The sequence below is a fragment of the Rattus norvegicus genome, chromosome 13, assembly GCF_036323735.1.
Source record: "Rattus norvegicus strain BN/NHsdMcwi chromosome 13, GRCr8, whole genome shotgun sequence".
Lineage (NCBI taxonomy): Eukaryota > Metazoa > Chordata > Mammalia > Rodentia > Muridae > Rattus > Rattus norvegicus.
In genome coordinates this window covers 108,819,671-108,832,941 of record NC_086031.1, presented here as the reverse complement: position 1 = coordinate 108,832,941, position 13,271 = coordinate 108,819,671, and the positions used below count along the sequence as shown (strand labels likewise).

General features: G+C 42.7%; 1 protein-coding gene across 2 annotated transcripts in view; it reads right to left on the bottom strand.

Moving 5' to 3' along the window:
- Positions 1 to 13,271, bottom strand: part of Plxna2 (plexin A2) — a 205,182-nt gene that overhangs the window by 55,395 nt on the left and 136,516 nt on the right. For both annotated transcript variants that reach the window (XM_063272193.1, NM_001105988.2), the window contains exons 6-9: positions 12,124 to 12,247; positions 10,597 to 10,750; positions 9,980 to 10,076; positions 7,772 to 7,886 (exon numbers count right to left, since the gene is read on the bottom strand). In XM_063272193.1, the coding sequence (XP_063128263.1) occupies positions 7,772 to 7,886; positions 9,980 to 10,076; positions 10,597 to 10,750; positions 12,124 to 12,247 (490 nt within the window). The remainder of the gene's footprint in view (positions 1 to 7,771; positions 7,887 to 9,979; positions 10,077 to 10,596; positions 10,751 to 12,123; positions 12,248 to 13,271) is intronic.

The window sequence follows — 13,271 nt, the reverse complement described above, 5'->3', positions numbered from 1 at the left end:
GTCAGTGGGGAGGATGAAATCTTTTCCTCCTGCTGGGCGTGGATATTATCAACACCATTCCATAAGCCATCCTAGTCTTTGGGTGTGTGTTACAATTTATGAATTAACTTTCAAACACCGGTATGGCAAACTGTGGGTTTTATCTCTGGAGACTAAATGAAAGAGCCTCCGTGGGTTCATGTCCCTAGCTCAGGCACCCCACCTCTGGTTTTATCTGGTTCCCCAGCCCCTTGGCCTTTTACATTGTCTGGTGCCTGAGGCAGCTGATATCTACTGCTTCAGCTTCTCAGTTCCAGCTGAGCCAGGCTTTCCACCCTTCCAGGAGGTGGATCAAGTACCTGCATCCCCACTCCCCCAGCTATTCTCTGAATACTTGCTCTGGCTTTTCATCTCATTTCATTACCATGTTGTGAATGCTATGCTGTTTTGGAAAACAAAACCCAAATAGGGAACTGTACTAGGGAAGGGCCAGGAAAAGGATGTGAGAGAGATGGGAGAGGTCAGTTTTGCTCAGTCTATGTCTGGAGGCAAAGGTCCAACATCACACTTATTGTCAAGTTTGTCCTCCTGCAGCAAAGATCTGAGTCTTGTTGCCTGCAGGACAGATGTGGAAATTCTTCACATGGAAACATTTCTAATTTCTTGGGAGTTCTTGCAGGGCCTCCACATTCTCTGTCCTTGGGACACTAGTTCCTGAAAGGGTTTGGGGGAACGTATAGGGGCTCATGTAGCCAAAAGGTCTGTAGAAGGTACTGCTGGTATTTGCTGCCTTAATACCAAAACTGCTGGATTTTCTGAAAGGTATGGACAGTCTCCAAGAAGAGACTGGATTCCAGAAGCCATCATAGGGTGTTGAATAATCACAATCTCTACTGTAGATCTACAGAACTGGCCAGCTTCTTTGTGTGGACAGACACAGTCCCTCCTTTTTTTTTTTCAGATCCCAGTTGCAGGCCTATTATACTCTGGTCCCTACTTGCTTGTAAATCTGTTTGTTTTTGTATATCATGGTATGGACATACTGAACACATAGTTCTAGCATGCCATTTCTCATACTGATTACACATCTGGGTCTTTGCACACACTTTTCTCCCTATCAAAGATTAACTCCTCTTGACTGCTGCCATCTTCTTCTTGTCCCCTGCTCTACCTCAACATAATCAGATAGTTAATCATCTGTTACCCAGCCTTCCAACTTGGCTCAGGAAAGCTGGCCGGACCCTGTCCTGCAGTAACTTCAGCTAGAACTCTGGGTATTGCCCCATGCTTGCACTGAGTCTGTGGAGCCACAATTCCGGTGGGTTTGTTTTTCTTGTTGGGCTGTGATCTTCTCAAGGACTGAGTCTGAACTTTTCCACCCCACATCCTAAGTCTTCATCTTATGTCAGAAATGGAGTGGATACTTAGCCATTGTTTGCAGGAGGGTGATTGCAAAGGGGAAGGTAAAGCAATAGACAAAAGAATTTTGAAGTTTCTTTTTAGTTCCAAATTTGGAGGCTGGTAAGAAATAAGGTAAACTTGAGAAGCAATTTGTTCTCAAGCTGGGACTGCAACTGGTAGTTGTAGTCATGGTTCTGGAGCTCCATAATTACCTACAGGCACAGACATATCTTTTGAGTAGTATGTCCATTTATACAGAGCTGGAGCCAGAATTTCCTATTGAGACCTGTCTGGAAGACTAGAAAGACTTCAGGGTAAGCTTGGCCACTCCTGCCTACAAGTTACTGCATAGGAAGACTCCAGCAAGCAGTTTTTCTGAGAGGACAGGATCATAGGGAATCCCAGAACAGATGGGGCCTAGTTTAGGAGTTAGTTGCTCAAGCTGCCGACTCATAAACCTGCTCTTTGCTGATCTTTTGCTTTCATCCCCTGCAGGCACTTTTGACAGAGTCTTTCACAGATTTATAGCCAGGAAACTCAGGAAACCCAGGTAGCCCCCTGAAAAGAAGCACATCCAGCCAGCAGCTAAAAATCTAGCTAGAATCTAACAGGTTAGACTTTATGATAGAAATAAATCTGATCTATAATGGTGTGTGTGTGTGTGTGTGTGTGTGTGTGTGTGTGTGTGTGTATGTATGTATGTATGTGTGCATGTGTGTATATGTGTGTGCATGTGTGTGTATGAATGCATGTATGTACAGACCTAAAGGCAGACACACATATAGATAGATGTTGATTGGTTCAGATTTTGAATCAGTTGCTATAAAAAGTTCTTGTTTCTCTAATGAGTTCAGAGAACAAATTTAAATTTCAGGGGGGCCTAGATATGCTTTTGGAAATATGATATCTCTAGTCAGCAAATAAGACTGTAGTGTCCTTTATATCTTTGATGACAAAAAAAAAAAAATCTCCCCATATTTGGCCCTCGGTATCCATGGATTCTATCAGCCAAGGACCAAAGACATTTGAAAAACAGAAGTTATCCATATAGTAGATACACACATGGTCCCCACTGTGATGTTTTCTCAAATAAAGAAAGCAGATACTCATATAGCACTGACACAGAGTGATAGGTTCTGAGAAACCTAGAGATCATTTAAGGTAGAGGACAAAATGTATATGGTTTTATGAAAATATCACACTGTTTAACAGAAGGGACTTGGAATCTGTAAAGGTTCTGGAACCAGTTCCTGTCCCCTTGGCTGTGGAGTGATAACTGAATATATTCTAATATGTGCCAATGGTCATCCAGCTTAGAGGAAGGTAAGTTATGGGCAGGAGTTATCCATGGGTCATACATTTTCAAAGAACAATCTAGAATTTTAAAAAATTCTGTGCTCTTTTAGGCTTTTAAAATCTAGTTTTATAGATGAATAGACTCTTCCCTAATGCCAAAACATGCTCAACACTGACCTAGAAGCAAAAGGATGCTTTGGGCATCGTTTATTTGGCAGCTGCTCTGGGGTCAGGTAGAAAAGGACTTTTCTTCTATTCCCAGTGTAAAGTAAAGAAGAGGTTGGTATTCCAAGTTCACAATCTGCATCTTTGGCTGCAAATAAGATTCAGACCTGTTCTGTGAGATGGATCCATAAGGTCAGGAGTGAACGGTAGGAGTTTGGGGGGTAGAAATGGCAATGGTGAGATCAAGGGATGAGTCAGGAGAGTTGACAGCCAAGAAGTCTCAGTGTTGCTGGAAAGTTGATACCTCTGGGGCTTAGGAAGGTAACATGTCCCATCTAAAGCCATTCCTATGCCACTTGTTTCTACACACACACACACACACACACACACACACACACACACACACACACAAAATCATGGGATGGAGTGAGAGTGGGTTAAATAAGAAGGAATAGGAAAAAATTGAGAGGGAGGAGGAGAGCAAGGAGAGAGCAAAAGAGAGAGAACGGTGTTTTTGTCCTAAGAACAAGAAGATCAATAACCATAAATAACATTTTTGTAGAATATAAAGATGTTCGTCAAATTTGTCAAATACTGATGACCCTGTAGATTTCCCAACAACAAGCTTAGGTCATCTTCTCTCCTCTTAATACCTCACATTGCAGTCAAGCCTCTTCAGCAGGTGTTTCCGTTTAAATGAAGGTGATCAGATGTCCTGTTTGAGAACACCCCAGGGCCCAGTAAGAGGCAGGGAGACTGCCTTGATGCCTGTACACTTTGGTTGGGATTCCCCTAGTTCAATGCTGAAGACCTGTTGGTCCTCAAAAGGACTCCTTCCATGTGGAAATGGCATTATCTTCACCCACTGGACTTCAAAGAGTGAGAGCAGCTAGCTTCCTGGTAAGCTAATCGGATTTATTTGGTTCTATCTTCCCCTTGGGATGGGTGTAAAAAAGATATTTATGTGTGTACATCTCACTAGGCCTCTTTCAGTTATGGAGGGATATGAGCCTTCAAGGCTGGCAGCTGTACAGATTCCTGTGCACACTGCCTGCTAACACTGTGCTGCTGAGAAACAGAGGTTTAGATAGCCTGTCAGAAAGCTGAGGGACTCTGACTGAGGGAGGGCCTGGAGAAGATGAAGCTCAGCCCCTTCAAAGGGCTTGAGAGATGCTCTGGATGAAATTCTGCTTCTTCAGGTACAAAATGGAGTCAGTAATACCTGCAACTAGATTAACAAAGAAGCGATACACAGTGATTGTGTGGTAACAGGCTGTTTTAAGAACTGTTGATATGAATACTGTGTATTTCTTGGGTATGTACAAATATGGCAGAGTCAGGAGATTCAAGCTTATTCAAAACCACTTCGGGCTGAGTTCTGACATTCTCATTTCTTCGACCAACAATCAGAGGAATATTCAACCTTAATTTGTCACAGAATCAGCTTAATAAATAGTGAAGACTAAATGAAATTTATTCACAAAGTAATGTACACATGAAAATATGCAATAGATGTAAGCTAGTATGCCTCTATTGTAGAATTGCATGTGCTTTGTCAGTTCTTCCTTGTCAGGCTTAAGCATGGATTTGGCCCTGGAGTTTCTGGAAGGATGTGGGTAGATCAACCTCTGAAATATGGTTCTTCTGACTCTTTCATGGGAAGTATTTCCATTTTAAGAGATAGTTTTGTGGTGGTCCATCTACAACTGAGCCTTCATGACCAATGGCAAGAGGTCAGACCAAAGCCAAGCCTACAAGCATAACCATGGCCATGGAGACCAATAAGCTCACAGGTTCCAATTTTCTGAGAGAGCAAATAAGTCAGATTTTTCTGGATGCTTAATTTTCCATAGCCCTGAGGAATATCTCCAAGTTGTTGGCCTCCTGGTTACTATAGATGTCAAATAAGAGTTAAGTGAAACTGCATTACAGAGTCAACTGAAATGCCATCTGTCAGTGGTTCTCATTCTTTAGCTTCGTCTAGGATAGCACCCATGAACTTGAATTTCTAGCAAGTTTGCAGGTGATGCTGATGGCACAGTCCTGGGAAGGCACACTGAGAATTGTGCCACAGGTGCAGAACTATGAACACATGAGGCGTGACTGTTGCAGTGTTGCTAATCGGTGGTGCTAATTGGTGGTGCTAATCAGTGATACATTGCTTCTACCAAGTATACAGGCATGAAATTTTGATTCAAGGTTGGAGGAGGGGCTTGAAGGAATTGGTAAAAAGATATTCTAGCAACCTTAAAAAGATATCTAAGGGATTTACAGTCCCTAAAACAACTTTACCCAAGCTGTGCTCATGCACTCTTGTTATTCTTTGAACTTTGGGGAATGAGGTCCCCTAAAGCAGAGCTTTGAACAGAAAAAGGCTGAGCCTGTAAGCCAATATTTAAGAAGAAATGTGTTGTCAGCTGTGACTAAAAGATTCAGTTGTATTTTAGGACTTTGAGAAAGAGGCCCTAGCCACTGTGCTAGGAAACTGTACTCCATTTCCTTTGCTGAGTCAAGCCAACAGCTGGATGGATTCTGGGCTTCCCTCACAGCCTCTATTTAGTTCCAGTATTGTGCCAACAGCCAGCATGTATAAGGGCAAGAGAGCATCTGCCCTCTGATGGGGACATGGGGAGAAGAAGAGACGAGGGCAAGATACCCAAGGCACAGATACTAAAAAGTGGAAGTTAGACTGAACAGGGGATGTGAGTCTGCATTTGCCCCCAAGGTCTTTTGGTAATCATTTAATCCTGAGTAACCCAGAGGCAGTTCTCTGGACTCTCAAATCTCTCTCCTGCTACTCAAGAGGAATTATGCTTCAGTGGTTCCTTGTGGTGAATGGGGTTGGGCCTGTTTCCAATTATTCTTTTGGGGCTCAGCCCTCAGGCCTCCCCACCATCGTTTATTTGTCTTGCTCCCTATGACAATCTGCTTGCCCTTGCTCCAGCTGCAGGTCACCCTCAGTCTTGGCTTTGGATTTCTATCTGCCTGAAAGGGTAGTCTCTAGAGACACAGAGTTGCTCTTTGTCCTGATCCACACCAGCTTCTTCCTGGGTTCCAGCTTTCCTCTTCCAGTTTATGAAGGAACTTTGTAACTTCAGTAGCCACTTTCTAAAGAAAGTGATTATTAACCTTCACCTGCCCTTAGCTCTTCTGTAGTGGCTTGCTGCCTATGGCCATTCTTTCATTGCCTCCTAGGCTGTGCTAGCTCCTACTCCAAACCTTCTGCACTCAATCCCCTATCCCACGAAGGCTGGCTTCAAACTCCTGCAGAATCCCAGACCAGGAATTAATTCCCAGTATCCATTAAGATTAATGTAGCATTCTAGCATGCCTTTACTAGAATCTTTTCTAGATTGCCCCAGGGACTGGATACTTGGCTCTATTATTCTGCGGCAGCTGTGAGTGGGTCTGTCTTAAATACTAGTTATGGAGTCATAACTAGTAGCTGTTATCTGCTACTCTCAATACAGACAGACAACTTGTACTTTTAAAAAACTGCTTATTACCAGTGGAAGGGGAAGCCCTGGGTCCTGCTAAGACTGAACCCCCAGTGAACTAGTCTATGGGGGGAGGGCGGCAATGGGGGGAGGGTTGGGAGGGGAACACCCATAAGGAAGGGGAGGGGGGAGGGGGATGTTTGCCCGGAAACCGGGAAAGGAATAACATTCGAAATGTATATAAGAAATACTCAAGTTAATAAAAAAAAAACTGCTTATAATACAGATCATTTCAGAAAGGGTGAGCTGTTGAGTGCCAGGTATATCTGTTTGCAAAAACACTTCAGGGTCTATTTTATGTTCAGCCATAGAAGCAACCAACACATCTACGAAGATTGGTAGAACCAAGAAATTAATTTTAGATTATCATTGATAAGTAGCAGTCCCCATCACTTAGGCTTAGTTCACCCCATTCTGCACCACCCCCCATGTATGCATTCTACAAATATTCACTGGTAAAGTATTAGGCTTAAAGATAAGATATGGCCTTTGTTTTCAAGCATCTTCTAGTTCAATGCAGGAGGGAGATATATCTAGAAAGGCTACAATAGTATATGAAAATTTCACAGCCACTCATTAATATATGCAAGTTTTTCTAAAATACTGAAAAAGGTATGTGTGTGTGTGTGTTTATTTGTGTGTGTGTGTGTGTGTGTGTGTGTGTGTGCAAGGTCCTAGTTGTCTAGTTCTAATTGGCTACCCCAGGCATGAAAAATAGACAAAAGAAAGGGAATTGAGAGGCAGGCTTCATGGAGCTGAAGCATATGGGGGAATGTGAGAGAACCAAGCTTTGTGAATAATTGGTATTAAGTGGAATATTCACAGTAAAGATGAACATGATATTTCACTGTATCAATGACAAAAGCAGGTCAGACTTTAGGGAAGGAGCTTCAACTAGATAATATAATAGGACTTTTGGCAATGCTCGGTGCTTTTTGCTAGCTGGATTTCTTTCTGTCTCCAAGGCCACCCACCCAGTAATACATCAGCGTCAAAGAATCATTGAATTTTAGAGTTGGATGAAAAGTTGGCATGAAAAAATGGGTGAGAGTGAATGTTCTATTGAAGCACAGTAAGTCTACAGCCAAGCAAAGAGCTAGGCTCAAAGAATAGACAGCATTCATTACAGTCTCTCAGAGCATGGGGTCTGTTTGTTGGGTATGCTTCCTCGGAGTGTTTGGTTTCAACTAGCAATCACCTTTCCACTCTTGAATACAGTCTTAGTAGTCTAGCAGATTTAGCCTCTTTTTGGGGACCTTCTATTGCTGCTTTATTGAACTTTATATTATCATTTATTTATAACATGCAGAATCTCTGATAAGGTGAGCAAGGTAGGCCAGGACAAGAGATGGTTAAGCCACTGGACAGATCATCTAGGGTGCAAGGAGACTGCATTTTTGGGAATGTTGTTATGCCACAGAGAATGTTCTTACCTCTGAAACATTGATCCTGCCTTCCTGGAAGGAACAGGTGGTGGGATCATGTGTACAGAGGTTCCGGTACTTGCACCAATGGCAGCGGAAGGCGCTGTTAACACAGGACAGGCACCTGCAAGGAGGAGACAACAAGAGGGCCAGCCATACAGGCCTGTTATGAAGGAAGGCTGTTGTCCTTACATTCTCATCTCATTCTTGGGAAGGTGAACTAGTGGACAATCTAGGACTGAGAACGTGGGTTCTGCATCTGAGATGTTCATGGAGCCAGAAACACAGCAATAAATTGGGACAGCAGTGGGAGTAATTTAACCTACCAAACAGTGGTGTCCTAGTTTATATTTTCAGGAATTTTGCAAGCTAGAATTTTACTCTAATGGACTGAAATTGACTATGGTCAGAGCATTTAAACCACAGAAATTGGTAAATACTATGAATTAGATTTCTAAAATTCTAATTGCCGGTAGTTAATGCCAGTATACTACGGGTTATCAGTCAGAGTAGCTAGCTGAAAGAGCAGAGAGGCAGAGGTCAGGCAGATCTGGTTCTATCTGGATTCTGCTGCCAGCTCTGATGTCATCTTGAGTAAGTCACTCACTCTCTGCATTAACATTTCTTCATCTGTCTGTTACAAAACATTCCTGTGTAGTTCTCAGGGCTGTTTGGTGTTGTGACATAATGTATGGGAAATGTTTTTTTTCTAAAGAATAATGTTAAATGTAATCATTATTTTTAAGAAGTTAAATCATCTATTATTTCAACAACTTGAATAACATTTGACTATTCGCAATTTGGTACAGGCATACATGTTCTTTCCAGAGAGAGTGAGCACTTCTTTCTTTCTGGGCTTATCTGGAGGCTGTGTGTGTGTGTGTGTGTGTGTGTGTGTGTGTGTGTGTGTGTGTGTGTGTACAGAGCACCGTGATAGAAATGTACTGAGAGCTCTGGTCTTCCTCCTCCTCAGTTTCTGTAAGATAGCCTTTCAGAACTATACTTAAACTGTTATGAACAGAAATAAGTGAAATCTGGCGCCACCTGGTGGGGTCCTTATTAAGTCTGGATGGTAGGGGCTTCCATTCAAGGGTCTAGGCTAGTAAGACATAGTATGAGATAATTGGGTCCACACACACCCTAGAAAGAATTCTTTCTAGCCAGCACAACCAAGGTCAGTCATGTCTAAAATTGTTTCTGAGTTTGAGTCAATGCTATTTCATGTATCCATTACTAATAGATTTTTGATAATATATATGATTCAACAAGTAAAATACCAATATAGCCTAGTGTAAAAGAAACGGTATTTGTCAGACTCTAACCTGAGTTTTCTACTGTCTGATTCTGTCACTATCATTGGGTCACTTACTGTCTAAGGATTCCAGCTTACCATCTTAAAAACGGGGTGGGGGTAAACTTGATACTGTGACTTTTAATAGAATGCCAGGAGTAGAGAAGGGTAAGATAATGTTGAGAAATAAAATAAAATCCTGGCTGTCAAGGAGACTTGTTTTTCTCTGCTAAAACTTGCTGCTTGTGACAGCATCTTTCTTGACATAGAAATACATCACCAAATGTGGTGACTTCACACTGGATTGCTATCTCACAAACAATAGATTCTGTTATAGCTGTCTCAGATTATGAAGGTTGACAGGTCCTCCCTCCAAAAAGTGTGTAATTCTCAAGCTGGTTTATTGGGGGTTGAAATGTAGTGGGTTAGTGGTCACTTTTATCTAGTTCTGTTTCAGTCTCCTTGCCTTGCCTTGGCTGCCTCTACATATTTTCTACTTCCTGTTCCTCTTGTGTCCTGCTCATAACGTATATTAAAGAGGAATATGTTGCACACTGAAGTTAAATCTCTTTTGCCTCCTCCAGCCCAGGCCCTCTCATTGGAAGAATGCTGCTTCTTATGCCGATCCTCCTTTGTGTGCATAGCAGACTCTTTCACACCCACTGCACCTGCCTTCAAAGCCACTGCCAATTGGCTAGGTCAGGACCTTCCTCTTACCATCCTAGCTTTAGGATTGGGGACAGAGTGTACTAGGGTGGGGCCAAAGAAATGAAATTATGGGCTGTGGTGACTGCCATTCAAATGAACATGTGCTAGCCCTGCTAGAGAGACTTCGATGTGACTACTGAACAAGTCTTTCCCTAGAGGGACGAAGTGGAACCTCATACCCACATCCAGACCCAGGCAAGGCTCTTTTTGAGGCTTACAGTTGGTGGGCACTGCAGTTATAGAACTTGAATTCGGTGCTGACAAAGATCTTTCCTGTCTCTTTGGATCTCAGCTGCAGCTCCAGGCCAAACCAGTCTGCAAGAGAAGACAGAGTGAGAGAACCTGGGGCCTAGTGAACACACTGTGGGGAAAGTCATGTCATGGAGCCACCTAGGAGTACAATGGTAGAGAAAGCCTGCCTGAACCTGTTTTGCCCCCCGCCCCCCCGGGAATCTTAGTCTGTCACTCAATAACAGATTCCATGAATCCCTTGACTTGGTTAGTCATGATCAATTACTGAAAGGATTTCAGAATATTAACTCAAGAATTGTTCAAACCAAGTTCTGTGGAGAGAGCCCTAAGCAATCTATTGCCCAAATCCCACCTGTTTCTAGAAAGGGGAGGAAGTGGGCACAATGTACATTATATATTCTCAGTCCAGAAGACTGAGTCCTTTAATCTCACTTTGGACATAGCAGTGTGCTTTCAAAATCAAACAAGTTGCATAAGCCGATATTAGCATCTAGTATGTGAATACTGGTCAGGTAGCTTCATGCCTATATTGTGACTCCTAAGCTCACCATGGCACCCATGGCTCTTTTGACACAGTCCTTACCTTGATCCAGAGGAATGACAGGGACATCCTTGGGTCCAGGTGAGATGCATATGACTTGACTCCCAGACACCTGCCCCTCCACCTCAGTCAGGTTCCCAAAGGCACAGGCGATACCCTCAGAGAGGTTGGGAGCATCATTCACAACCAGGCTGAGCTGTGGGAGAAACAAGAGCTCAGGAGAACCAGGAACCAGGTAAGGTTCCCTGTCAGGACCTATTGCTCTGGGACCTCCTTGATCTCATCTACAATAGAAGGACACTGGTCTAGTGATCTTTATCTCTGACACTGAACAATTAGAATAACAAGTGTTTGTGTGTTGTGTGGGGTCAATAGTCTTCATAAAGATTACTTCTTCAATCTTGTTCAACATAGGAAAGCAGTTGGGTGTTCAAGGAAGTAAGGGGATTTGTACTGACATTTATTTCAGACCCTGCTCTATGAACTTGGAAATTAGTTGCAATGCACAGAGGAACCTGCATTGAGTCATGAACTTAGGACTTTACCACAGGCATTAGCTTGAGCTCCTGGGAGTGTAAACTTCACCAAGGTGGAGGCTGGCCAGGTATGGAGCTATACTGATAAAAGAAAGTAGATCCTTGCCCTGGTTACCACTCATCCATTTATTTGAAAACTGTGTGCCCCAGAGCTTCTCTTCTCTCTTCTCTCTGGGCCTTCTACTTTCCAGCAGTGCCCTGGGGTGGGCAGGGAGCTCTCAAGATGCTCAGAGAATCAGAGAAAGTTTACTGATGGCTAAGTAATATCTATTATCCAAGGACTCCAGTCTAGAACAGCAGTCTCCAGCATCTCTAAGTTTGCAGAGCTTCATTGTAGTGGTAAAAAAGTAGACTCTCAGAATTTGGAAAGTGTTGTTTTGAACTCTAGCCACTTTTCAATTAGTTTGTCCTCCGCTTTCACAATAGGCACAGCCTCCCTGATTGTTTCATTAGCATCACTGTAGCCAAAACCTCTTGGTGGAGTATGAAGGAACTGAAAGTATAGAAGGTTCATTAGCTAATTAACATTCATGTAGCTCATAAAACCTTCACAATGAAATTGTAGTTATGGCCTAAGGACATGGAATATTTTGGGTTGTACCTTGACAGGTGGCTATTTTATTATGTTTAATATCCTTTTAAAGCATACACTTTGAATGAGTCTCAGTCTTCTTTTAATCTCTCTTCTGCCTCCACCAAATACAGTGGCAAGCTAAGGCTTTCTTGAATAATTAACAAACAGAAGACTGAAATCAAACCATGTCCTAAGAATGTTCTGTTAAGTATTGTATGACATCATAGATTTTCTTTTAGCTCAATGCAAAATTCAGATTTACAAAACAAATCTGTGGATAATAAATTTGAAGAATGTGGTGACTATACCCTGTACAACAGGAGTTACCAAAGGGGTGTGTGTGTGTGTGTGTGTGTGTGTGTGTGTGTGTGTGTGTGATATTAGCACTGAAATCCTGATCAGTACATGCCAGTATTAAAGAAGTGTACTCTGCTCCAGTCCTCCCTACTGTGTACTCACCAGCCGGCTGTGATCTGACACAGAGATGCTGTTGGGGTGCACCTCAAGGCTCATACACTGGCTGATACTGGCAGCGAATCGATTTGCTTCCCAGGCCCGTTGGCATTTGTCTCTTCTAGAGCACCTACATGAACACAGATTCATAAGAGGTCATGGCTCCACCATTCCTTGGTAAAAGTGTGTTGCTGCCCCAGCCCTAAATCCTGTTGCCTTGTGATGACTTTCACTGCATTCTCAGGGGTCCACTGTCACATGAAGCTAAAGTTATTTCACAGAAAGCAGTATTAATTCCAAACCAAGATGCTGGTTAGATATAAAGAACACCATACTAGTACTGTGGGATGCTCAAGTAAGAAATTTGGGGTACTTGAGAAGGAGGACTATGAATGTGAACCCTACAGCTCTCTAATATCAGGCCTGTTACCTGCTAGCTGGGTTCCAGTGGTCAAGTTACTTAATCTTTCTCTTCTCTGTATTCTCATCCTTAAATTAGCAAGGATGATGATAATACCTACCTTGTAAGGCTACTCTAAGAGTAAAGTGCGGTGGTACTCAAAATGGGCATTTAGGGGAAGTATCCCCATGCTAGCCCCTGTGATACTGAAATTAACAATAATGATTAATAACATTATCATCCTCCCCCCTCCAAAGATGCTAACAAGCAAAGGTCTTTGTTGTGAGACAGGATGCATATGATCTTTGGGTGGATTAATAGTTCTTTAAAGGAAGAGACTATGTTTTATTCAATGAGATAGTCTACCTGTCATAAGTTATATTTTAAATAAATGTTTGTGTCATGAAATAATGCCTTAAGTTAAAGAGACAGATGAAGCAGGTGTCCAGGGTTGCCTGTGTCAGAAAGTCCACATGGCCATTTCTCCTAAAATCATCTCTGGCTTCAAGCTCCTCATTCCATGGTGGCAGGTAAGTGAGGTGTTACCTGAACTCAGAAGCTTGGGGCTGTTACTTGCTGTGTCTTATGGGACAGGCTCAGGACCAGTCTAGCTCCAAACCAAATAGCCACAGGGCACAGTACTACTGTAGTCCACAGTCAAGCAGTATTTCCTACACTGACTACCCAAGCTCCTCCTCTCTTCCCTTCCAAGTACATAATGGATTCTAATATGAGTGCTGTCAAAGGAAGAATT